This window comes from Silene latifolia, chromosome X (genome assembly GCF_048544455.1).
Source record: "Silene latifolia isolate original U9 population chromosome X, ASM4854445v1, whole genome shotgun sequence".
NCBI lineage: Eukaryota > Viridiplantae > Streptophyta > Magnoliopsida > Caryophyllales > Caryophyllaceae > Silene > Silene latifolia.
This window is the reverse complement of record NC_133537.1, coordinates 6,339,831-6,366,876: the sequence shown is the minus strand read 5'-3', so window position 1 is coordinate 6,366,876 and position 27,046 is coordinate 6,339,831. Positions and strand designations below refer to the sequence as shown.

At 38.4% G+C, this 27,046-nt stretch overlaps 5 protein-coding genes across 5 annotated transcripts; 1 reads left to right on the top strand and 4 right to left on the bottom strand.

Moving 5' to 3' along the window:
- The first annotated feature begins 4,143 nt into the window (after positions 1–4,143).
- Positions 4,144–6,142, top strand: LOC141622575 (CBBY-like protein). The gene is made up of 8 exons (XM_074438603.1): positions 4,144–4,571; positions 4,824–4,894; positions 5,003–5,161; positions 5,260–5,326; positions 5,408–5,503; positions 5,583–5,629; positions 5,739–5,819; positions 5,918–6,142. The coding sequence occupies exons 1-8, from the start codon at positions 4,236–4,238 to the stop codon at positions 6,036–6,038; spliced, it is 978 nt and encodes a 325-aa protein (XP_074294704.1). The 5' UTR covers positions 4,144–4,235; the 3' UTR covers positions 6,039–6,142.
- A 183-nt stretch (positions 6,143–6,325) lies between these two features.
- Positions 6,326–7,578, bottom strand: LOC141622576 (uncharacterized). Its single transcript, XM_074438604.1, has one exon. The coding sequence runs from the start codon at positions 7,479–7,481 to the stop codon at positions 6,738–6,740; it is 744 nt and encodes a 247-aa protein (XP_074294705.1). The 5' UTR covers positions 7,482–7,578; the 3' UTR covers positions 6,326–6,737.
- Positions 7,579–9,059: 1,481 nt separating this feature from the next.
- LOC141622574 (uncharacterized) lies at positions 9,060–9,861 on the bottom strand. Its single transcript, XM_074438602.1, has one exon. It carries the CDS (start codon positions 9,853–9,855, stop codon positions 9,166–9,168), a length of 690 nt encoding a protein of 229 aa, XP_074294703.1. The 5' UTR covers positions 9,856–9,861; the 3' UTR covers positions 9,060–9,165.
- A 960-nt stretch (positions 9,862–10,821) lies between these two features.
- On the bottom strand, positions 10,822–16,740 carry LOC141622573 (MA3 DOMAIN-CONTAINING TRANSLATION REGULATORY FACTOR 1-like). Its single transcript, XM_074438601.1, has 4 exons — positions 16,341–16,740; positions 15,371–15,666; positions 13,011–13,105; positions 10,822–12,839 (listed from the first exon to the last, which is right to left on the bottom strand). The coding sequence occupies exons 2-4, from the start codon at positions 15,639–15,641 to the stop codon at positions 11,037–11,039; spliced, it is 2,169 nt and encodes a 722-aa protein (XP_074294702.1). The 5' UTR covers positions 15,642–15,666; positions 16,341–16,740; the 3' UTR covers positions 10,822–11,036.
- A 3,907-nt stretch (positions 16,741–20,647) lies between these two features.
- LOC141622563 (pentatricopeptide repeat-containing protein At5g50280, chloroplastic-like) lies at positions 20,648–24,862 on the bottom strand. Its single transcript, XM_074438593.1, has 3 exons — positions 23,696–24,862; positions 21,590–22,430; positions 20,648–21,324 (listed from the first exon to the last, which is right to left on the bottom strand). The coding sequence occupies exons 1-3, from the start codon at positions 24,532–24,534 to the stop codon at positions 20,857–20,859; spliced, it is 2,148 nt and encodes a 715-aa protein (XP_074294694.1). The 5' UTR covers positions 24,535–24,862; the 3' UTR covers positions 20,648–20,856.
- Positions 24,863–27,046: the final 2,184 nt, after the last annotated feature.

Below are 27,046 nucleotides of genomic sequence, written 5' to 3'. Positions count from 1 at the left end.
TCTATATATTTGATTAAAATATAATTTATATATGTATTCAATAAATGTCTAAAAGTGATTGAAATGGAGGACGTATATAATAATGTTGTAACTTGTAAGGTAAAGTTATGGTAGAAAAAAAAGTAAAAGCTTAAATAAGACACTTATAAATAAAATACGTAAAAACAAATTAGTACTCCTATATATTTTTTTTCGGAATTTTCCATGTTACCCCTCAATTTTGTCAGATTCTCTATAGTACCCCTGTTTTTAAGAATATGTCTAGGGTATCTTGAGGTTCCATCTTTGTGCCCGTGGTACCCCTAATATAACGGCCGTTAAATGGAAGTTAAGTTTTGATGCTGTGGCAATAAATTATTAATTAAAAATTACGGACCCCTTAATTTTGTTAGATTTCCCATAGTACCCCTACTTTTTATTTTTATTTCATACTCCCTCCATTATTTTATATATGACGTTTCGTTTTACGAAGTAAGCCTTTGACTCTGATTTTTATGAAAAAATACTCTAGAAAAAATTATAAAAATCATATCGTTGGATTCGTCATGAAATTTGCTTTCATAAGAGTATACATTTCATATTATTAGCTCATATATTTTGAGAAATATTGAAGAGAGAAGTGACTGTCTCGAAATGTGAGAATGACATATATAAAATAATGGAGGGAGTATTTATTAATAATTTTTAATTACTAATTCACTGCCACATCATTAAAATTTAACGGTCATTTAACGGCCGTTAAATTAGGGGTATCATGGGTAAAAAAAATGGAACCTCAAAGATACCATAGACAAATCCTTAAAAGTAGGAGTATCATAAAAATTTTAACAAAATTAAGGAATACCGTAAAAAAATTTCATATTTTTTAAAGATTGGTCTCTCAATAACTTAGTGAGAGACCGTCTCTCCTAAGTTTTAGTGTTTTTTAAAAGAGATTACATTATACTCCCTCCATTCAACTCCACTTTGCAAGTTTGCTTTTTGCACGGGTATTAAGGAGCGGATTAAAGAAACTATTAAAAGTACATAGGGAAAGAGAATGGAGAAGTTAAAAATATAAATGTGGGGTTTTATGGTGGATTAGTGTGGGGTATGGATGACATTTTTTGTAAATATAGATTTTCAATAAGGATAGAATAGTCATTTTCTTAGCCAAATAAGGAAACATGTAAAGTGAAGTTTAATGGATGAAAAGGGAATACTTGCAAAGTGGAGTTGAATGGAGGTAGTAGTATTCCACATAGAAGTTCATGTATAAATATGGAATCAGTAACTCTCCTATAGGACCGTCCTATAGGATAGGACGAGCCCAATAGGAGAAATCAACCCACTAAGCAATTAAAACCAAAACGAGATGTTAATAACAAAGAACTGCCTCCCAAAATCTCAACCTCTCACGCAGTCACGCTACCTACTGTAAACCCCTTCGCCTTCTAACACCTCTACTACAGTTGTCCACCGCATCCGTAATCACCGCCTTGTCCTCCATCACCATCTCCAACTACCACGAATCAATTGCAGAAATATACGGAGTATTACTTATCGCCATCTCCAACACTGTCTATGGTCTACCAACAAATTGCCCAAGAACTCAATAAATAGGTTTGAAATTTGATTATCTAAACTTGTTTTAATTTGAATATTCATGTTTTTATATTGAAAACCTTGATTTTAAATTAAAAATAGATTTTAAATTGAGTCAAAAACTTTACATCAATTTTGCTATTTAACTTCTGTGAGTTTAATCTTAAAACCCATAAATTTAGGTTGAAAGTCCACGCCTGAGTTATAGTTTATGTAGCTTAGGGGCAGAATTTTAGTTAATAACATGTAGTTTTAGTACGACAACTCCATATTTTAAGAATTGAGTTTTTTTTGTTATGAAGTATGAATATTATGTCGAGTCGTTTACTAGTAGTTTTAATTTGATAACTAGCCAAATTAAGTTAATAACTCAATGCTTTGAGATGAAAATTTGTGTTTTGGGTGGAGCGATGGTGGTGATCGACGTTTGTAGGCGATGAATGGTCAAGGCAACGGTCTCGTGCATTAGGGGCGGTAGTGTAAGCGAATGCAGTTGGTTTCTCGTGAAGATGACAGTTCCATCGAGTTGATTTTGTATTTATTTTATTTTTTAATTATTTAAGTTTTTTGGGCTTTAAGTTAATGGGCTGGTGTCATAGTATGAGACCGTCCTATATAACAATTTGTGTATAATTAATTGCAAATTGGCCCCTCTAGGTCAGTGGGCCCGAGCGACTACACAAACGGGTAATGGGCCCAAATCCCAATGTTACATGATGTAACCTTTCTGACGGAGAAGCTCTTGATGAAAATGGAGTACTAGCTAGGCAAAACTGCATGCTTAACTACCAAACTGGAGAAATTTGGACGTCCTAGCACCAAAATGTGTATTAAATATTATAAAATTATTCTCTAAATATAGGAAGAACGTCATCCGAAAAAATGCAAGAATTTCTCCCTAAACTCATGTTGTTCTTTAGACACCATTAGTACTACAATTTTCATTTGATATTTGGATCCATCATTAATTAGAGTTTCTCCATATAAATAAACTATTGATCTTCCTTAATACGATTATAACCGTTTTTAAGTATAAAACAGGCTAAATACTACCCTGTATAGGTAGATGAAATAAGAATTTGGCATTCCTAAGTTTAAGCATTATGCTTTTTGTCTTATTCATCTACTTGACTTGCCTTATTCTTTAAAACAGATATATCCGTCTTAAACAAAAAATTAGTATAAATAAATTAAAGTTATTAGACTAAGCACAAATTCTCATTATAAATTAAAGTTATTAGACAAGTGTCGGAGCAAAAGGGCTAGCAGTGATTTGTTTTTGACTGTCCGGATTCTCTTCATTACTTAAAAAATAATTGACCTCCATTATTTTCGAACGATCCGCATTAAATCTTGGGACAATCTAATGGTTGTAATTATTTCATAAAAGTAATGTTTAAATGAATGGAGAGGGAAAATATACCAGAATAATGTATATTAGAGACGTAATGGAGAGAAAATAATGGAGATGATCCATGTTTTGTTTTTGGAGGGGTGTTAGTTGTGGGTAGAAAAGGGGTGATTGTTGGTGGTTCAAGTAAAGATTTTAGGATGAATAATGATATGACGTTAGTATGTGGTACTAGTTTTGATGTCATTCTCTCACATGTATAATGTATGTTCACACCATGAAGTGATGCACCGAGTAACACTATCTCATTTTTTTAGGGTAAAAAGTTAAAAAGAAAACAAGTCTCTAGGTAATGAAATCAATTATCTATCCTTTTTCAATGAAAGGGGACAAAAGCGGGCTAGCCAGCCCAACAAGGCTCATGGGTCGAAAAAAATTACAACCCGCTAATTCTTTGCTTAGCCCAGCCCAACTCGTTTCCCACCTGGCCTATCCCTTAAAAAAGCCCAAAAATCAAAACTTGTTTATCTGAGACAACTTGGACCAAACTTGAGGGAGCCCGGCCCTGACCGCCTCCTACATGGGTCGGTCCCGAGTCCCGACTCCCATCTCATAGTGGCTAGGTCCGGCCGGACGTAACCCGATGTGTAGCCCCACTCACAAGTCACAAGTATTTGGATCAAAATTACAACTCCATACTCCAAAGCCAACCTAATCACAATCCACGGACACTATCCGTCTAAAGCTGTAGACAGATAGTGCCCATAGTGGCTCTCTCACAAAATGCAAGTGGGAGGACAAGTGGGGTATCTATTACCCACCCACTTGCACTATCCACTTTCATTTTGTGAGAGGGACACTATCCGTCTATTCCCTCTATTCAACTCCACTTTGCAGGTTTCTATTTTGCACACTATTCACAAGCGGATATTCAACTTCTATTTTCTCTCGATACATAAGTTAAAATATATTCATGTGGATCTTATTTGATTCGTCTTTAAGAGTACATTAAAAATATCCAACTTTTATAATTTTTGCAAATACGTAGCTAAAGATATTTACCGCATAAAAGTCGCGTTGACAAACGTGATAAAGCAAACGTGTAAAGTGGAGTTGAATGGAGGGAGTATAACTTTAGACGGATAGTGGTCGTATAAAGTGAGAATTTGTGACCAAATCAAAACCAAAGGTGGACCATAACAAGACCAACACAAGTGACAACCATAAAGACTAGAAATTGGCAGATAAGCCATAATCTCCTCTGAACCATTGAACCATTATAGTGAAGCTCTGATCATCAATGGCTTCCACTATCATTTACACTCCATCAACAACAACAACAACAACACCAATTTCATCTTCAAATCATTCAACATTTCGAAAATTTAGTTGCTTTTCTAAACATAACAATAATAATAATAGTAATGCAAAGATTATAACATCTTCAAGAACTTGTCTTGTTTTTGGTAAAACCTTAAGAATATCACACCAAAGATTATTTGCACAAACAAAAAAGTCGGGTGTAATCGTAACATGTTCTGCACTTCCTTCTGCTCTTTTGTTTGATTGTGATGGTGTTCTTGTTGATACTGAGAAAGATGGTCACAGGGTTTCTTTCAATGATACTTTTACTGAAGTATGTTCTTTCTTTTCCACAGTTAGTTCTTGTAAGACGGTTTTACATTAATATTGTGTAAAAACCCGCTTTACACAAATTCTTGTGTAACGCAGCCTTACATAAGAATTTGTAATACTTTTTATTGTGTAAGGCGGCCTTAAATATGTAAAAGTCGGATAAATGGTGATCAAGCAATTGAATGTTTTTTTCGAGTATGTTTCAGTTTTGTGACTTCATTTTAAAAACCTTGAAATGTGAATGAATCTACAGAAGGGACTTGGTGTGTCATGGGATGTAGATTTGTATGGTGAATTGCTCAAGATCGGCGGTGGAAAGGAAAGGTAAATTATTATTCACCAGTCATGTTTAATAGCTGCCGCCTCTTCGGCCAGGTGTTGCAAAAGTATGTAGGATGCTCAACCAAATGTGGCTTCTGATACTTTTTGTAGGATGACTGCTTACTTTAACCAGACGGGATGGCCGGAAAAGGCTCCATCCAGTGATGCAGAACGAAAAGAATTTGTCGCTTCTCTGCACAAACGTAAGACTGAGCTGTTTATGGTTCTTATTGAGAAAAAGCTGCTGCCTCTTCGGCCAGGCGTTGCAAAGTATGTAACTTTAGCTTCTGATGTATACTGTCGCCTATTTCGTAAGCTTCTCAGTATCATCAGATTCAGGAATTACCCGTTTCTTAAATAATGCACAGGCTGATAGATCAGGCTCACTCCAAAGGAGTTAAAGTTGCTGTGTGCAGCACATCTAATGAGAAGGCGGTATGTAGTGTGCAATTTAATATGCTGTTTGCTGTTTGATTAGGAAATTGTAATCAGTAATATTAAATGTAATGGTTTCAGGTCTCCGCAATTGTTTCATGCTTGCTGGGTCCAGATCGTGCTGCAAAGATGCAGATTTTCGCTGGTGATGTGGTTCCTCGGAAAAAGCCTGATCCAGTAAACCCTTGTGGCTCCTTCTCTATATTTATGCTAATCCTTCTGATGTTAAAACTTACAAAGACGTTGTTTTCGACAGGCTATCTACAATCTAGCAGCCACAACTCTCGGAGTTGATCCAGCCAGGTACTAGATTGACAAATTTCTGAACTGTGAGAGTCGCAATGCGTTCGTTCACTGTTAAGATATCCCGGTGATAAAGCTTAACAGTTAACACAAGTTCATATTTTTTCAGTTGCGTTGTTGTGGAGGACAGTGCCATTGGACTTGCAGCAGCCAAAGCTGCAGGAATGAAGTGCATAGTAACCAAAAGCGGGTTAGTAACTCAGTCCCAATCCATAACTTGGCTTTTGCTAAGATGAATTGTTTTTCAGCTCGGAAAACTGAAGGCTATCCCTTTGAACTTGGTTGCAGGTACACAGCTGATGAAGACTTTGAGAATGCAGACGCAGTTTTCGATTGCATTGGAGACCCTCCACAGGAACGTTTCGACCTAGATTTCTGTGGGAGCCTTCTTACTAAGCAGTTTGCTTGATTAGCCTACCTACTAAAACTCTTATTCTTTGCATCAAGTATATAAACAGAGTTCATTCCTCAAAAAATAATGAGCAATTAAAAAAACAGACCTTGCATAATCAATTAACATTGCTTGATTACAGCTTTACGGGTCAATCTGTTCGTAAATAGCCACAATTTTCACAAAATTCATAACGACACTGATGACGGATTCAATTCACAGTCACAGCAAACCCAGTACACCCTTTTTTACTGACTTGCTGATTTACTGTCAGTCACCCTGATAAATCGATTAAAATCCGTCTCTTTGTAAATAAACTCACATTCTCATTTTGCTCAAATTCTTGTGTACAACGGTTTTACATTACAAAACTAACAAAGATATATCAATTAACAATTTTGCACAAATTAAGAAATCTCATTACATATACTCACGTAAACTGTAAACGTATCATATCTTAATTTCGGAAAATCGTATAACTCGTCTCGTCTATCATTCATACCAACCAAATCCAAATCCGAATCCAAATCTACCTTAAAACTAAAACAAAAACTTATTTTCCCTTTGGAAAATCTTTGAATTATAAAAAATCAAATCAAACAAACAATCTCCTATTGACACTTTTACAATTCTTTAAAAATCTTCCGCGTACTGGATAAACTCCCGAGTATTTCCTATTGACATTTCCACGTACTGGATAAATTCCCGAGTATAAAATCAAGAATCGACATTCTTCCTCAAGACGACTTCAGTATCGAGCCCAAACCCGTCAATATTCCTAACCCGAACAACCTTAGAAACCGTAAACAAATCAACCAACCCATTAACACTAAACAAATCATTCGCCGAATATTTATCAGCTCGTTTCGTTATCGAAACATGTAACACGCACACGCCACCTTTCTTCAACGTACGTTCGATCTCTGAAACAAACTTCTCAGGATAAAGCGCATGATCAAACACATTCGAAAACTCGAAATCAAAGGTTTCATTCTCAAACGGTTGATAATGAAAATCTCCTTGAATTACCAATGGCGGATGTGGAACAAGGTCGATTCCGACTGAGTCGACGATACCGAGTTGTCGAAGCGCTTCGACTTCTTGTCCGACCCTAGCTCCGACGCAAAGTGATTTCGATGAATTAGTTAGGAATTTGGATTGGATTAGGTTGTGAAAGAATAGAGTGAATACGCGTATTTTACGGTCCCAGTCTCGGGTTGTCCAGACCTGACGTAGCTTCGGGTTTAAGGTTTTGTTGAGTTGTTTGGATAGGTAGGTTTCGTAGGAGGTGTATCCGGGTCGGATCTTTAGGTCTGGGTTGGTTGTTGTGGTTCGGGTTGGGGGTGTGGGTGTGGGTGTGGGTTGGGGGGAGAAGAGGAAGGTAAGGGAGAGGAGGGAGATAAGGAGGAGGAGGAGGAGTAAGAGGGGTAGTTTCGGAATATTGGATACGGTTATTTTCATTGTAATTGGTTGTTAGAATTTGGGGAAGTGGTAATGGATGTGGAATCCCTTTATTAATGGAGGGATGGGAGGAAGAAAAGAGGAAAGTGGTGAGACATGTGAAATTGTGAATAAACAGCAATTTAAGAAGGCGCCGTCAAGATAAAGGCAAGGCAATAATAACTGCGCTTCTATTTTTTGTATTTTTGTATAGAAGAAAGATGTCAGTTCTGGCAGGAGATCTAAAACCAGAGGTTGGTTATGAGACTTATGATTTAGCAAAGTGTCTTGTTTGTGACGGACAATATCTGTTATAAGCTGAAGACCTTTCACAATAAACTGAAGACTTTTCACAATAAAGCAAGTGGGTTGGTAAGTGGGAGGGAAAATGGAGCAACCATGTATATTGCCACTTACATCTTGTGAGAGGGACACTATCCGTCTTCAACTTATGACAGATAGTGCCCGTTTTCAATGACATTTTGTGTTTATGAGGTAACAGTTAACTCGGTTCGGTTATGAGTTTGGGTTATATTTGGTTCGGATTTTGTCGAGTTAAGGTTGTTATTCTTTGGAAATTGGAATGGTTGGGGGAGTTTTATCGAGTTATTGGTGGGTTGGGTCATCAGTAGGGATGACAATGAACCGGATCTGGGTAGGATCCGATAGGATCCAGATCCATATCCGCCACACCAACGTTGGATCCATATCCGACCCATATCCGGCAGATCCAAATTTTTCAGATCCATATCCAGATCCATTTTCAAATAAGTGGATCCATATCCATGGTGTCCGAAAAATTAGAATCCATATCCTACCCATCAGGGTCCGGATCCACGAATCTGAATAGGGTCCAGGATCCGTTGCCATCTCTAGTCATCAGTCATGGACAGCTTGAAATCTAGTTCGGATTATGTTATTATTGGGTTAATTTACCAGCATAGGATCCAATGATAAGTCATAACTCATAAGGTCATTAGACCCGATTCGGCGATTCAATTGGCATGAGGTTGAATTGGGTTAATTTGGATGAACCAAATTTTCAGGTTATACCAAAACGGGGATAGAATGGTTCGAATCGGGTCAACTTTTATAAACTTCTTACTAAGTCGGGATCCAATTAAGAAGCAGATATTTTTACGTCGGTTCTTGGGTTGGCAACTTGGCATAATTTAAAGTTAGTGGTCAACTGAGATTATACATATAGTCCTTTAATTAAGGGCCCTTGGACAACAGTTGTACAAGTCCCCACAATCATCCCACTTTAACTTATTCTCTGCAATACTTTCTACTTTCTTCTAGTCCTTCCACTTTTTATCCGTATTATCATTCACCATTCCATTAGCAACTAAAATTCATGTATAATAGGATTCGGTCTATATTGCTCAGACTCGTTTAGAAGCATTCGATACGGATGCGTTTTCAAGTATTAAACATGACATTTTTACGAAAAGCATGCATATTCTGGCTTAAAATGAAGTATCCGACTGTCGAGTATCGGACACGGGTATGTGGGGAATCAAAAGAGTCGGAATGACGTAGGATATGGATCTAGTATTCTGGTTTTGCGGAGTGACTCTGTATCGGAACTAAAATATAGATCGGAAAAAAATAAAACTAAATTCAACACGGATTATAAATTACAATTTAAATCGGTTATTTTTGGTACATTCTATCAAAATTAAGCAAACAACAAATTCACAAATCAATGTTTGGTCTCCTCAAACTTGGATTGCATAGTACTCAACAAGATCACCTCAAAAGCGACTGCAGCAGCCACAATATAAGGGAGCAAACCCGAGTTACTTGCAGCAGCCTCGCCTTCAACAGCCTCTTCGACAGCAGATGCAATCGGCACATACAAAGCAGAATACAAAGCTAACCCACCAAGACCAAATATAACCGCCTTCTCGTTCCTCATCTTATTAATCTGGTTCAATGCAGGTTGCAGAATGTTGAACAAGACCCACCCAACAGCTGGTACAAGAGGTAACAGTAAGGCCAGGCCGCGGTTATCTTCTTGAGGCGACTCAGCTATCTGCTTTGCCGCCATGGCCCATGGCGAAGACGCCAGGGTGGCAATAATGCTGCCTGGTATGGCGACTGTTTTCAGCACCGAAAGGGATGGCTTGGTTGATGGATTGGACTGGTGACAGTTAACGCGAAATGAGTTGGGTTTCGAGAGAAGGGAGATTGTGGACGGGGTGATGATAAGAGTATTTTTTGGAGCGGGGATCGATAGGGAGGATGTTGTTGAAGCCATTGTTGCCGGAAATGGTGGCGAAATATGAGTTTTCGAGTTTTTAAGTTGTGGAGAGAAAATTCCAGAGGGTGAACTGTGAAGTGTCTGGATGAAACAGGTTGGTTTGTGAATGGTATAGGTTGGTTGCATCATCTATTCATCTCATCACATCCACAAAATGCTGTGTACCAACCAAGTCACTGTCATCCAATTATGCACAATGTATTGTATACAGCCCATGTTAAAGTTGGAGGGGGTGAAAAGGGGCATCACTGGTCATTTAGTAGGCAGCCGCGGGCCTAACAAAACCGAGTTCAAGATATTATTCCGAACATAACCCGATTTCAAGATATTATTGCTGTAAAATTATGGGAGATCATATACCACCAACCCGAAAAAAGGCTATTTGATGACAAAACCCGATTCAACGCCACAACAGGTAGGGGTGGGCATAATCCGGTCCGAACCGGAAAAATGGAACGGTCCGGACCGGAATCTAGTGGACCGGAACCGGAATTAAAAATTCTGGTCCGGTCTCCAGTACACCATTTTCTAAGATTCCGGTTTTCGGTCCAGTCCGGTTTGGACCGGAATTCCCGGAATTATAGATATTTGTAATTTTTTTCTTAAAATTATATTTTTAATCCGGTTCGTTCTGGTCCAATGGACCGGAATTTGTAAAAGTGGGCATGTAAATGACAAATTCCGGTCCAGTCTTGGACCGGAATTTTTCAGGTCCGGTCCCGGACCAGAATTTTTGTCATCCGGTCCGGTCCCAGTCCATGATATTTGTCGATTCCAATTCCGATCCGGTTTTGGACCGATGCCCAACCCTAACAGCAGGTTTTAAATGACCCAACGCATTACGCGATTCAAGCTGAGAACACATCAGCGTACCTTACAAGCGATTAAATAACCCGATCTTCCGCAATTAGGCTAAATCTTAATCTTAATTCGCATTCCCTCGGCTCATTGGGACATATGGTGATATGGACAATGAGCACAAAAAATACACCGACGAAGCAAAAACACTGATATAGCACCTCATCAATCAAATCTGAATCTGATCAACCAAACAAATAGAGAAAAAATTCGAGGCAAAATTGTAACAGAAGCATATACTCAGGCAAAATGATATTGAGAGTTTAATAAAGAAGCTAGTCAATGTCATTAGTAAAGCCAACTTTTTACAACCAACATAAAACTCTTGATCATACCAGAAGACAGTAAAACCACGACGACAGAAAGGGACGCAACTCGACTAGCAAGAGTATTTAAGTAAACAGTGACTTATGGGAGAAGTAAAAACACCACAAGACAACGACTCGCCTTCATCAAGCTGCAACGAACGAGGCCGATGATTCTAAGGACGGAAGAATCCAACCTTGCTTCTTGGCACGCTCCACATATGATTCAAATTTCTCCTTGGCATTGGGATTGTCGAGCGCCAGGTCATCAATATCATCCTTGACGCGAGCAAACCCTTTAGTCATTTGGTTAGTTGTGATGATCCCCACAACATAGCACTCTTGTAGCAAATCGAGCATCCTGTCATTTTTCTTCTCCATAGCCATGACCAGTGCTTTCTTCACAACCTCGTGGTTAAAAAAGGGTAACCCAAGATCCCTAATGCACCGACATGCTTCTCCAACCACCCCTCCACTCTCATACTCTTCTAGAAGCTTCCATATCTTGTCTTTCGCGTCCTCTACTGCCCATCCGCTCCCACCTCCCCAACACCTCAGGATTCTCTCACCAGCATGACGGGAGAAAACAAGAGACCTGGCCATATGTACAGTTTCACTCCCACTGCAGTTTGCCGGTAGCTTGCAAGCTATCTCGTCCAGGTTCAATGGTGCCAGAACATCGTCAATTACGGCCCTGGCAAGGAAGAGAGCCAGCTCATTAGAGGCATCCAAGATATCCAGAGCTGTGTCTTCAGCAGATTCCAAGAGTAAGACAAAACCATTCACAATGTCTTCAGTGGAGAAAATCTCAATATGAAGTGCAGAGAGGAGGACGGATGCCATCTCTTTCTCCCGGTTTTTACGGTCCATGGCAAGAGTTACAAGTCTCTTCAAGAAGATTGGGTTTAATTCAGGAGCCCCGAGATCTACGAGACTTTGAATGAGCTCCGGAATATCATCAGAAAGGAAGTACTCATGAATCATGGTCACAACCTCTTCCTTGTATCTTTTCACCTTCTCATTGTCTTGCCTTGGGACAGCACCATCTTCGGTGGCTGATTTTGAGAAAGAAGCGTCTAGCCATCCTTCAGAAATTGCTTTAGGTATCAAGGACTGAAACAATGATCTGGCTGACGGAATATCAAGACAAAGGTCGTCGAGACTTTCCTCCATCCGATAGAACCCCTTAATCATCTGACTGCTGCTTATCAGCCCTTCATCATATGCTTCCTTCAATAGGTTTCTAATGAGTGGTTCAGCCGATTGCTTCTCCATGGAAAGAACTAATGCTCTCTTCACAACTTCGTGATGGAAAAACGAGACCCCGAGCTCTCTAATGCACCTACAAGCTTCTATAGTATCTCCATTTTCAGCATATTCCCTAAGTAAATCGGTAATCTTCTTCTTCACTTCCTCAACAGTTAAATGAGTACTACCACCCCACTTCCGCTCTACAAGCTCTGCATGGTGTGGAGCCGAGAGATAGCTCTTATCAGCAACTTGGATGGCCTGGAGTCCCTTCGAAGACGCTGGGAGAATTTTCTGAACCCTAGTAACGAATGCCGGAGGAAGTATGTCATCGACAACAGCACGAGCAACAAATAAGGCAAGTACATTGACAGCATCCGGAATATCAACAGAGAGGTCATCTGCTGACTCAAGCAGCAAAATAAAACCCTGACTAATTTGAGCTGGGCTGATAACATCCGCATAAAGGGCTGAAAGCAGAACAGAGGCCATCTCCTTCTCCTTGTCATGCCTATCCATAGCCAATGACACAACCCTCTTTATGAAGTAGGGATGATATTCACTTGATCCTAGTTCTCTAATATCAGATACAGCCACTTCCACAACACCAGTGCTGAAGTACTCCTCAATGATTGAAACCACAGCTTTTTTGTAATCATCCAAAGGATCGGTGACATCTGCTGCAACAAGTTTGTATGGCTCCTGCCAAAAGCATAAAAATAATGTATTAACAATGGAAAACCCTAAATACCATATGGAACAATGAAAATTGTGGATGAACACCAAAAGTACAATTTAAAGCATTCTAATTAAACTTGACCAGATACATATGCTATAAATGCTAAGAGAGCACGAAAATAGCAAATTATTCACCTCGTCACTATCATAGTTAGGATCGTTACGATCAAGGTGGGCTTCACAATCAGTGTCAATTAGCCTTCCCCAGGTACCCTTGCCGCCAGCTCCCTCTGTCAGAATTAAAAATGAATGACCGTCTTAGAATCGAAATTAAATTCTCATGAGAAGAAAGAATCTAAAAGATAAAACATGTTAAAGACAATTAGGGGACCAATCACTTATAGGAAGCAAAATCTGAACAGGAAATAGGAAAATAACATTGCATCTTCCGATTTTAGCTTCAACTCCATAGTGAACATTGAAATAAAATGTAATAAAGTATGAGGCACACTCCAGAGAATCACATTCCCGATATCCAAAATTCTACGTGTACCATCCATGTATTAATTTCCCCCCTCAAAATCATATTATATTATCGCACAACTGTCATAGTTGAAATCAAACGATTGCATTATTACAAGTATTGGCAGATGAAGCAGAATCGTACAAAAGATCAGAACATAACAGTGTACACAATAGACGTAGAAAACTACTGGGTTTAACAAGATTTTAGCTTCGTTTACAAAGTAAAATTTCGATTTAAAATGTGATCCAAGTATAAGGCTCATATAACTTCAAGCATAATCCAGAGAATCACATTCCAAGATAAGCAAAATTCTACGTGTATCCTTTTCAAAAAAAAAAAAAAAATTCTACGTGTATCATCTATGTTTTAGTTTTCCCCCTTTGGCATCATATTTTTTTATTGCACAACTGTCAACTGAAATCAAACGATCACATTATTATGAGTATTGGCAGATGAAACATAATAGCACAAAATGAGATACACCATGACCTAGGAGCTTTTCGAGACAAAAAAAACAATGGGATTCAGTAAGTGCAGATGGAACAGACAACAAAGAGCAGCAACAACATAGCCTTGTTCCAGATTGATTTGGAATTGGCGACCATTACTTCAGCTCAGGATATCAGTATATGATGCAAATAACCATGTCTAGATTTACATTCAATACTTAAATGTAACAAGTTTTCTAATCAGTATAAGCTACGCCAAAATCCTACATCTGCTACAATGCAAAAATGCAATCATCTATGGCCTATGGGGCATCCCCAGTTCCCTACTAGGAGAAATTGTATCATAGGTAAACCTGATCCTTATCTTGCAGGTAAAATGCACATTCTTGCCATAAAAATTGCGCGAGTCATGTACAATGCATCATATTAGTTATCATCGCAAGTAAAATCTATCACCAGCATAAAAAGGAAAAAAAAGCCAGCATATTTGAAATAATCGAACAAATTCTTCTCCTAAACGATGATCACAAGGATCAGTAAACAATACTTGGCTAAACAGATAGATGAGTAAATCAGTTAACAGCCCCAGATATGATCATCAAACAACAACATTACCCTGTGCCTCAAGGGCTTCAATAGTAGCGGTGTAACCATCACAAACAGAAGCAAAGGCTGTTTTCGGAGAACCACAATGAAAATTATGTCCAAGAATTACATCGAACATAAGCTATTTTGCAGAGCCAATGGAATCAAAGATTCACTAATCTTAGTCGAAACTGAGTCAAAATTTATTGCAGCAAATGATACCATTAAAGCCAGCTCCTTGTTTCATTTTCTTTTCAATGGAACAACATGGAATAGGTAACTTCTAGCTGTTGAGAGCAGATCAACATAAGCAAACTAACTTCAGCTACAAATACCATACCTAGATCTCAAATATTGTCGGCTTATTTTAAATGCTGAAAACATCTACGGAAGAGAAATTCCCATACAAGCATGCACTGACCATAAGCTGACAATTACATCTCTCCTATTGAGTATTGACCGTGGAAAATGCTACTTAGTAACCTATAATACCGAGGTATCAATGATCAATGTACAACAGGTTCACAGCCATGATGGGGACAGCTAGATGTGCCTATTCTGTTTTACTTACCAATATCTCACCAGTTGCTCATATTTTAAACTCATGTCGCTGGTTTTGATAGGCCTTTACGGTCACCACTCACCGTTTTTCCGAAATTATTTCTAGCAAGAGTTTGAGAGCATTTCCCTAGTAGCGATAAAACCAAAATCATACAGTCATTACCAAGTCATGTTCCAATAGAATGATATGAGTATATCCACATAATTGAAGTATTCGCCAAAAAACACGCTAATATTGTTACTTATCCGCAATTTTAAGTGGCTGATGGAATATAAATATAAAACTCAGTTAAGGAAAAAGTACTGCAATACATACAAAATCGACCCATTTTGATACACAATAGAAGTGCCTACAAGTATACATGGTGCACTTCAATCCTAGCCAACCAAACCTATAGATCGTAATTCACAAAGTAATGAGAAAGGATACTCACCCTTCTTAACTTTGATGGACTTCCCCGAATGCGTTCGGCGTGTATGTTTCACAGATGGTGCCTTTCCTCCTCCTCCTCCTCCTCCACCACCACCACCACCGCCACCACCGCCACATTTACCATGGTTATTGTCACCAGTCAAAATAGATGTTCCTTTCGGTGATGACGACAAACTCTTTGAAGGAACCGGGGCCGAGTTCTCTACAGTTAGACTTGCCATCTTCAACACCTCCCTTTGCTCTTCCGTCAAGAATCCCTCCTTTGACGCCATCTCTCCAAATCAACCGACTTCAACCCTAAAACACCGGACGTTAACATTAACACATACCAAAACCAATCAAAACCCTAATCAACTAACCTCTCTAACCTCCCTATTCTACTTCAATTTTTATCAACCAATTTAATAAACTAAAATTCAACACACAACAATTTAACCGTGTATAGTCTACAATCAAGAAAAATCCACATAATAAATCAAAAACAGTAACTATAGAATACTGAATACCTATTGAGTAACTTGGTGACTCTTTTATGTAGTTTCAAACAAGGCACAAGGCCACTACAATACCGGGTAGGGGGATTTGAACTTGTGATCTATTATCACAAAAACTTCCGTCTTCACCACTAGGCTAAGACCTCTTCGGTATAATGTGTAATAAATGAGGGTTTAACCAATAAAAGAACCGTCTCACACACTCTAAGACGGTCATATTCTACGAGTACATCTCATCCAATGATAAAATAATTAATGACGTGCACAGGCGTTACACGGCATACAACGGTCTTACACGATAATTTGTGTCGAAAGAAATGATACAAATCTACTGACAAAAATGCAACACCTATTAATTCATGTAACAGTATTACTGTTTCTATTCTTTCCAATCAATCATATCTCATCAATAACATCAAAAATCAAGCTAAATCACTAAAAATGTTAAAACAATCAACAAATCGAAACGATCTTTACCTCAACTTTCGCGAAGAAAATTTCCGAACTTGAATCTAATCAAGATCAAAACCCTAACTCTAGCTCCAACAATAAAATCCCCAAAATAATTTCTGTACTTGGCCCGGATCTCGAGCCAAGACAGAAAAATAATACAGTAAGCAAACCGCAACAAAAAAAAAGATAGAATCTCAATGTATAGTCTCTAAATCAAACGATTGTAAATCGCAAATTCGGAAACCCTAGAAAATTGGGGAAAAACTGATTAATTTGCGATTTTTCCTTTTTTGTTTTTAGTATAGTTACTAAAATAAAAGACAGTTGAAGATGAGGATGGAGAAAAAAAGGGGGGAAAGAAATGAAGGGAAAATGAGGGGTATTTATATGGAGGCTGTGACTTTTACATGGACACGTCATCATTAGGTCTTTTAGATTAGATAGAAGAGGTTTTTTATAGTAATTTTTATTTTTTTTGGATAGGGGTGTTGAATGATATGACCTCCACGTGGCGTTTATTTTCTTGTAGATCTTGTTTTGGAGTGGTGGATTGTAGTGTAGTGTTTCCTGTGGGTTTGCTACACTAGGCTTTCTGTGTGTGGGGGTGACTGTGAGGGTATGGGCCTATGGGGTGTGAATTGACGGATGTGTCCTTGGTGTATTGGTGTTTGCCTCTTTGGGTAGGGTAAGACCATCTACAAGCTAAGGTCGCGCTAATTAGGTCGCGACCCTGTTTTACTCTTAATCCCACTTTATTTATCTTGACCTAATTTCACCCTCTCAAGCAGAAGGTCACGACCTAGGTCATCAACCCAATCATTTTTCACTTTCCAACCAATTACATCTCTCTACATTATATCACATTTTCATATATATATATATATTTTTTTATTAATTATTAATATTGTCAACCAATCACATATCGCCACATATAGGTCATGAGTTGGGTCAATTTGTTCCACCAAAGGCAACAAACTGACCTTTTCTCTCCAAAGGTCACCATAATTTTTTGGTTAATTGGTGATTAGTGTGACCATGCAAGGTCATGACCTAGCAATTGACCTTGTTTGGGGATGGTCTAATGTGGAGTAGGTTGGTCAAACCTTAGGGTCGATCCAGCCCGGCACCTCCCCGGATCACTTTTCGCCGGGGCCTCAAACTCGTGTGCAGCCCGACTCGACCCGTCCCCTACTCTGAGTCAGTTTCGGGTCTGTTGGGTTTGTGCCTTGATTCTGTTAGTCGCCGTTCGAACGACTATGCGGGGGTCTTCGTATCTGTTATTAGGCTAGGTCTGTCTTGAGCCTTTATTAGGTCATTCTGTATTAGATCTTAGAGAGTATTATATAAACTCTCTAAGTCTCTACCTAACAGTCATACCGTCTGAATCTGTAATCTAAAAACTCCTCACATATCAATCAAACTCTCTCCCTTCATGTGGACGTAGCTAACACACGGTTAGTGAAACACGTAAATCTGTGCGTTTTGTCTTTATTGTTTTTATTTGTTCTTTCTTACTTCTGTTACAACATGGTCCAAAAAATGTAGCCCGACCCGACCTCAACCCAGTCCCGGCCTCGACCCGCATCTCAAACCTACCCTGGGCTGGTTTCGAATCCACTCCCACTAGGTCCGACCCGACCCACACTCCTATTCCGGATCCGCCTAGCCAAGCCAAGCCCGGCCCAACCTGTCCATTTGACCACCTTTATAGTGGAGTAGAGGTGTCCATTGTCTCGGGCTAGTGCGGAACCGGTTAGCTACGACCCATGATTGGAATGTGATAAGAGTATCCCGAGTCCTACCATAAGGAGGGCGCGGGATGGCTGGATGTTGGATTCATTTATGTTTGGCAAAAGCCCAACCCAAATAAGCTTTTTTTTTAAGGTGGGCTTGGACCTAAACTGGAAGACTTTGGCCCCGATTGGAAGCGGTTTTATTGGACTAGCATGCGGGCTAACAGAACCGGTGAATTTTGGGCTATATATAGCGGGCCGTGTCTGTTGGCCAACTCTAGTTTGGAGGTCTGGACGATGTGGTGAGGGTAGGAAGGGAAACTGGATTTGAATTTGAATTTCGATTTGGATTTGGATTTGGTTTTACGGTTTTATTATGACTTTATCCAAAGTTTATTATCCCTCTATATCTAATGGTTATTATTTTAACGTAGTTGCTCTTTCATGGACGAAAATTACTCTTTCATGGACTTTTTTCCATTACTTTTCCATAATTTACCCTTAGCAAAAAAAAAAACAAAATAAACGAACTCTTTCTAATCTTTTCCTCGCAAAATTAATCAAATCCGTCAAATTACTCAATTATGAACGCTAATTTTCATCTCGATCAAGTAATTATTCTGATTATTAACATTATTAACTTTGTTATATCAAATTAGGGAAATTAAATTAATCTAAACTAATGAAATTAGGGTTTAAAAAGCCTGTTGTCAATCCTTTTGATTTTATCTAGAAATCATTGAAAATTTTGTGGTATTCATCGTTTCCTTTGCAATTGAAAATCTGCGTACAAAATTTGGTGTTATGCCTCTAAGCCCACCCAAATTGATTTCTTGGGTAGAACAGTATTGAACGCACCATAGCCTAGGTTGCACGGACACTCCTTATAATCGGTGTTCCCGTGTCGGACACGACACTCGTCGGACACACGTCAAAACGTGTCGGACACCTGTAAGGCCGTGTCTAACTTTCATCTTTTATTTGGGCACGTGTCCGACGCGTGTCCATGGTATTTTGAGCCGTGTCCATGGTATTTGGACACACCTTCAAACGGAAAGTTGAATTTAAGGTAAATGGCGTTAATTGTTATATGGTTGAATTTGGTGGGCAGATGATGTTATTTAGACAAGTAATGAGATGTCGAAATAGATTGATTATAAGTTAGTTTTTGGTTTTAGAAATGAGATTAAGTTATATTTAACGTCAAATTTTACCTTCATTTATTTAAATTTAATATCAAGTACTTTTTCAAAAATAAAATCACACATATATAACTACAAAATATATATTTTATTAAATTTAAATAACGTATCCCGTGTCCTAAATTTCATGGGATGCCGTGTCACGTGTCCGTGTCGTGTCCGTGTCCGTTTTGGTGCAACCTAGACCATAGCCATATTTCCATTTGTTCATGAAAATCATTTTACTGAAGTCATGTATTGTTGAGTCGCAAAGCTTCTGACCGGTGGTTTGGAAGAGGAATTGTGGTGGTCCGGTGATTTGGGTGGTGTAGTAGCTAGTCTGGGTGATGGTTTATTGGTGTGAGTAATAGAGAGATTGGAAAAGAGGGGAAAGGTGTAGAAATGACAAGGGTATAATGGTCATTCATGTCCATGATTAAGTAAATCATGTCCATGGATGAGCATAAGAGTTTTTTGTCAAAAACTACCTTATATTTAGAGATATTTGTAAAAATATTACCTTATGTTATTTTTCTTGTTTTAGACTACCTTTATTTTCTCATTTTTTGGTCAATAACTACCTATGCCGAAAATATGGTAAGATTTGGTCGATTTAGCGACATTAACCTATCTCGTATGTCTTTGTTAACATCAAACAACAATGATCAATCGCATTCAAACCACAATTTGACTTCAGATGAGAAAAATTTATGAATTTCACATTTCAATAATAACTACAAACATCTACTAAAATTAAGCGTAAGTACATCAGGACTTCCCAAAATTAGGCCTAAGTAAGATTAAAACATAAAAGAGTCATGTGAGATAGGTTAAAGCCGCAAAACAGATCAAATATGTGTAAACTCTTAGCGTAGGTAGTTATTGACCAAAAAATGAGAAAACAAAGGTAGTCTGAAACAAGAAAAATAATATAATGTAGTATTTTTACAAATACCCCTAAATATAAGGTAAATTTTGACAAAAAATCCTGAGCATAACCCTATTTTAATTCGTTCGGTCTATTAATAGGATGGGTCGTTCTTGGTGGAAAAAAATTGACAAAATTTAGTAATCATGAATAAAATGATACGGAGTATATATTCATATTGTTAAGTACGGTGTAATATTTTACGTCAAAATGGCAGAAAATTCCTCTAGTATTTGCAAAGTAGAATCCATATCTAGGCATTTTGACTTGAAATGTTATTGGAACAATATGCGGAGTATGTAATAGGTAAAACGATAATCATACTGAATATCCGTCAATACATAGACAAGTCGAGTCAAGGCGAGCTATATAAACAGAGAAACTGAGAAGAAACTTCTTCCTCTCTAACTCACTGCTGTCTCTCTATGATTTATACTGTATAGTGTTCTAATCTTTCACTCAATTTACAGCTTCAATAGGCATTAAACATTTCGTGTAACATCAAATTTTACGCTCTTGATAATTACAGAGTAAGTTTTAACATAGAGTTATACAACAAGCCACAAGGAGGTTCCTACCATACTAAACTTATGGAGACATAATAATTTCAAGCATAGAGACTTTGTAAATTTGTAAATCTCAGGGATACCCTGCAGCTTCCCGATAACTGAGAGACGGGTTTCATGCCAAGAGCAACTTCATCGCCGTGCCGGAGCTGAGTTGTTATATACTCCCAGCTTCTTCTTGTTCTTCCAGAACTCGTCTTTCTTACCTTTCTTTTTAGGCAAACCAAACTTACTCTTAACAATACCAAGTATGGCATTCTTGTCCCTCTTGTTTTTAATGGCAGCTTTGGCATCCAATATCCCTCTCAATTTTCGATAGGATTCTGGGTCTGGCACTTGTTTATTCTTCACCATTTGCTTATGGTAATAAAAAGCCCTTTTGAAATCACGAACACGCACAAAGGCATATATAATTGTGCTATATGTAATGGAATCGGGTTTTAGATTGAGAGCCGCCATCTCGTTCACCAGGTGTGGGATTTTCAGTTCTTGCCCTCCTCTACCATAAGCGTTTATCAGCATATTATAAGTCATAACAGTTGGCTCGTAACCAAGTTTCCTAAATTCAAAAATCACATCTCGTGCTTCAGCGTAGCGTCCCTGTATTAAAATATGATGTGAGATTGTGATAAGAAAGCCTGAAATAAATATTAGGAAAGCGATTTGTGCTAGCAACCAAATGGTCATTTATATCATGAAGATGGTTAATAGCTAAAAGGTTTAACTGTCAGAAATAAAAGAGTATAATAAGGCCACTCGAATTTTTGAGTAAAGTGGTCTCACAATGAAATTATTCTAAGACCGTGCCATACAAAATTTGCACAAAAGAATGTTAACAGGATTAAGTTTCTAACGCATACGATACCTGCTTTGCAAATCCGTCGAGAAGAATGGTAAAAGTCACTCCAGTTCCTTTAATCTTTTCCCGAATCATGGCTTTCCAAAGCTTCATCAGTGTCTCAGCATCTCCAGCCCGCCTAAATGCATCGAGAAGGGCCGTATATGTCTCTATGGTGGGTTTGATTTCTTCTCTCTGCATGTTCTCAAAGGCTTTGTATGCTTTTTCATGCCACTCACCAATAGAATAAGCGTGGATTAGAGCGGTATATGAATGAGAAGTTGGTTTTATGCCCGCTTTTCTCATTCTCAGGAACGCATCAGCAGCCAAGTCACTCTTACTCTTCTGCTTTCCATACGCACTTATAAGGCTCGTGTATGATTTAACATTTGGCTTTATTCCGGAATCCAGCATTTCCCGGAGAAGTTTCTCGACTATATCAGGCTGCATCCTTTTACTATATGCATCCATCAGAATGTTGTAGGTGGCAGAAGAAGGTGAAAGCCTTTTGTTCTTCATCTCAACAAAGAGGGCTTCCGCTTCTTCGAGCTGGTTGGTCTTACAATAGCCATCCATAAGTATGTTATATATCACAGTATTCGAGGAGATCCCTTTCTTCTCCATTTCTCCTTGAATGATAAGAGCTTGTTTAAGAAGTCCCTCGTCACAGAATGATTTTATCACAGCTCCTACGACCTCTAAACTCCATTTGACTCCTTTTCTATTCATTCTTTCAAAGAACTCCCACACATCTTTAGCACTTCTACCCTGTTTTCTCATGACAGTTATAATCACAGAACCAGTCACGCGATCTGGAAGAATATTATTCGACTCCATGGCCTCGTACACCTTCATAGCGTCATTGTACCTTCAATAAACCACCATTTGCATCAGAAGGCTTGATCATGAGACCCGTCACTTGGTTCCCCTATTTGCATGTGTCATGATTTTCTTATAAAAACGCACATGAGACGGTTGTATGCATACAATCTCAGCCATTTAATATTGTATCCGCATTTGATATTAGGGTTAATGGCTTGATTGTATGCTTAGAATCATCTCACACAAGTCTAATTGCTTTTCCTTTTGGAGTAAAGCTAAAGGGAGGCACAAGGCCGGTTTTTGACGCTTATGAGTTTTGGACCACCTTCATAAATACCAATATTCACTGACATGACTGATATCTGCTAATTTTCATTTGATTACGCAGGAGGTTTTATGGTCTGCCAGACTTGCCAAATTACACATTTGGCATGTGAATTGAGTACAACATTTCAATGTGTTACCGTAAAAAATGAGATGACAGTCTCTTACTAACATCCTCTCGCTAAGCCTACTCATCCTTTCATGAAACCTCAATAGCCATCCCAAACAGATGCCAAAGAGGACGACACCCATAACAAGAGAATCAGAGAGCATACACTTCTTGTGCATGGAAGCCACCTAAAGTCTTGAGCTATCTATTCACGTGTCAGTTTTGTACAAAGTATAAACTAAGGTACAGGTGGGTTTCTAAATTTTAAAGTAGAACAATCCACTCAGTATCGTAGACTCACAAGAACACAGCTGTGCATAAGCATAATTAAATCAGAAGCAGAGGGTAAGGAATGAGGAATTGTGCATAGCTCACAACAAGAAATTCGGAGACTTGATTACTAAAGTAAAACAGATGAACAAGAAAGACTCTCCACAACATTTATGGTCTTTCCTCCTGGGACTCGGTGAAAATATTTTAGCTGAGCTGATATTTTTTATCCTTCTGCCAAAATACATGCAAATCCCTGGTTTCTTTACAAATGTGATATCGCATTCTTGCTTCTCCTGTGAAGATCTAGGTTTCAGAAGAGACTAAACAATACAATTATGAATTTATGATCTTGAAAACGCGTGTAACAATGGAAATGCTTCTAAACTACCGCCATTTCTACATGACTATCACTCTTTAATAGCAACACTAACCTTTTAGACATGAATTAATAGGTTATATAATAACTCATCCTCTTCACAAAGCATGAGTAATATACTAGTATACTACGCATCAAAAGAACATCATAATTACTTATCCAATGCTTTAATCATTTCATTTTTGCAGTTATAGTTTCAAGAGTAACGAAAACAGAAGCAATACCGTACCTCCCACCGGATAGTAACCCCGACGTTGCAGCATTATAAACATGAACATCCTTAAACTCCCAAGTATTAGGCAAATTCTTCCACAAAATCATTAGCTTTTCACCCAATCTAGCTTTCCCCAATGCAGGAAACAGCATTGTACATGCTCTAGAAGTGACAAGCGACCGTTCCTGCAACCCCATCCATTCATACAAATACAAGCAAGACATCATCATACCCTCCCCAATCATCAATCCCAACACCTCTACACATTCCTTCTCCCCTATCCTCCCTTCATACCTCCCTAAATGCTCTCCCAGTGTCGAATTCTCGTCTAAATTCCTCGCAATACCAACAATTTCCTCCACAATACCTACAGCTTCTGAACTTTCATCCAAACCCGCTTCAATTTTCTGCTCAATTTCCTCCCTACTCAACTTAAAACCGGTTTCTGCCTCACTTTCTTCCACAGATTCAATGCCACCAGCCAAATGCCACGATGTCCGACGGTTTCTTTGTAAAGATAACTTGGATTCATTAGGTGGGTCTTGGGTTGAAGTCCTAGACTTCAAGAATTTATAAATTGGGTCATCAAAAAGTTCCTCAATTTGCTCTTTTTCTTGCTCATTTTCAAGAAATGATCTCTCAATTTCCTCCTTTTCTTCCTCTTCTTCGAGAAAAGGGAGGAAAATAGAGGACGAAGACAAAGACGAAGACGAAGATGCAGAGTTTGAGCACAAAGATACAAATTTAAATCTTTGACACCCACCAAATAACAAGCAAGGTTTTGGAGAAACACTAAAACTATACTTGGAGGTCGAAAAACTAAGAATTGAGAGAGATTGGCTCATTAAATCCATATTATCTCACTCAAATTTCAACAAAGAAATGAACAACTGATTCTTCTGAACATACCAACAAACCCCAATAAAATCATAAGCTACAAAGTTTGAGAATTTAACGTAGAATGTCAGCTAGGCATTTCGTCGAACAGTTGGCGGGCAGAGCTCAACACACTTGAAACTTACTATAAATGGTTGTTGGGTTGCTTGCTATAAATGGTTCGTATTCAATAATACGTTTGTGTAATTGTGTTGTGCTACTCTCTGTGACTAGATAACGAATTTGGTCGTAGAGTTAGGTTAGTCGCCATGAACAGGCTCGCCAGTTTAATTTTGTGATCACAATCTAGGTAGCACCAAAACAGACATTGGGCATTACGGGGACACGACACGAACACGCGAACATGACACTGTGGATCCTCAAATTTAGGACATTTTTATTAGCGTTATTTAAATTTAATAAAATATATATTTTATAATTATAAACATTCCAATTTATTTTTATAAAAGTATTTGATATTAAATTTAAATAAGTGAAAAAAAACTTTCTTGATTATAACTCGTTTTCATTTACCATCCAAACGAATCTTTTAATCTATCTCTTTCGATGTACCATTTCACGCTTAAAGAACATCATTCACCCCAAATGATGTCCAAATGTCATGGACACGCGTCGGACACGGCCGAAATACCATGGACAAGCGTCGGACATGTGCCCGAATAAATGTAGAAAGTTAGACACGGCTTTGTAGGTGTCCGACACGTTTCGACGTGTGTCCGAGGAGTGTCGGTGTCCGACACGGTGTCGGACACGGGACAGCTGATTAAGAGAAGTGTCCGTACTACCTATATCACAATTGGCTGCAAAGTGTAGTGGTACACCGTACACTGGTACTAGAAATCTAGAATAGACGAATAGTGGTTAGTAACAAGTAAATTTAGTTATTAAAATTTGGGTGAACTTTTCAAGAGCAGTTAATCTTGCTGAAGACGGCTCGGAACAAGTGACGGGTAATGCCACTCATAAAACGGATATGGGGGATAAGGTGGGGGCACCCCATGTACTTCCCTCTCTCCTCTATTTGGGTCATTTGTGAGAGGAAATACGTGCCGTCTTCAATGAAATTTTGTGTTTCAAGAGAGTCACGTTCACATTTTTTAAGAACAATTTTTTTTGGAGTATTTATAGTTTGAGAGTAGGTTTTATAGATTTCGAGTCTGTTACTCTTGTGTGATTTACTAGTGTATATCTTAAGGTGTATCCAATGTGCACCGAAAATAGCAGTTGTGGATCCGCTTGTCACAAGAAAAAAAAAAAAAAAAAAAAAAAAAAAAAAAAAAGTAAGCCGGTCATCTTTCGGTGTAGTTATTGCGTTGTTCCAAATTCGGATTCGAATACAAATATATAGAACTCTCTTCGTCCCGATTATTTGTTGTCCTATTTCGTTTTGGGATGTCTCAGTCTATTGTTATCCTCTCAATATTAGGATTACATTTGATGAGCAATATGATCATTTACACTCAATATGGTCCATTTGTTATCTAATAATTGATTTTCTCCTCTTTTTCCTTCGGTGCCAAAACTAGAGATGACAAGTCTGACCTGACCCGAACCCGAGCAAACCCGACACGGCAGATCCAGATAATATTACAACCCGAAACCGACCCGGCCCGATGACGATCTGTAACCCGACATGCCCCGATGATCAGTGACCATAACCCGACCCGATACTGACCCGTAAGTCCGTAACCCGACATGACCCGATGATCAGTGATATTGACCCGACCCGATACTGACCCGATAAAATTGATGAACAAACAATTATTAAGTTTAATATTGATCAAAATGAAAATGATTTTATAGGAGTATTTAGTTTGATATGTTTGACTTAATAATGAAGTAATTAAACCAAATAATGGTTAAAAACTAAATTTAATTGTTAAAAATTGACGTACTGTGATGAAGTAACCGGACCCGATAATGACCCGACACAAACCCCTACCCGACCTGATACATCATTTGACCTGAAATGACCGACCCGACCCGATAATGACCCAAATCCTACCCGATTCAACCCAAACCCGACCGTCTGATCCGATTGCCACCTATAACCATAACCAAATGACAACAGTTGACCAGGATGAACGGAGGGAGTATAAGACAGACCTTGATTTAACAGCCCACGGCCGATCACTGGCTTCAAATCATATCGCTCATCTTGGGTTTAACATTGGATTTCTAGCTTAACCATTCAAAAAGCCATCTAGTGATCTAACCATAGCCCCATAAAGCCCATAACTTAACGGGTTTCGAATTTTTTTCATCAATGATCTTTCATCTAAGTGAAAAGAAAATTTCACACATAAGTTTACGAGTTGTAAAAGTAAATTTACCTCAAAATTTAGTGACATTCAAGTTGGAAACTTATAATCTAATTATAAGATGGCTAATATGAGCAATAAAAATACAAAGCTAGGGTTGAAATTTATAATCAGAATATAAAGTAAGTCATAAAAACAATACAATTGA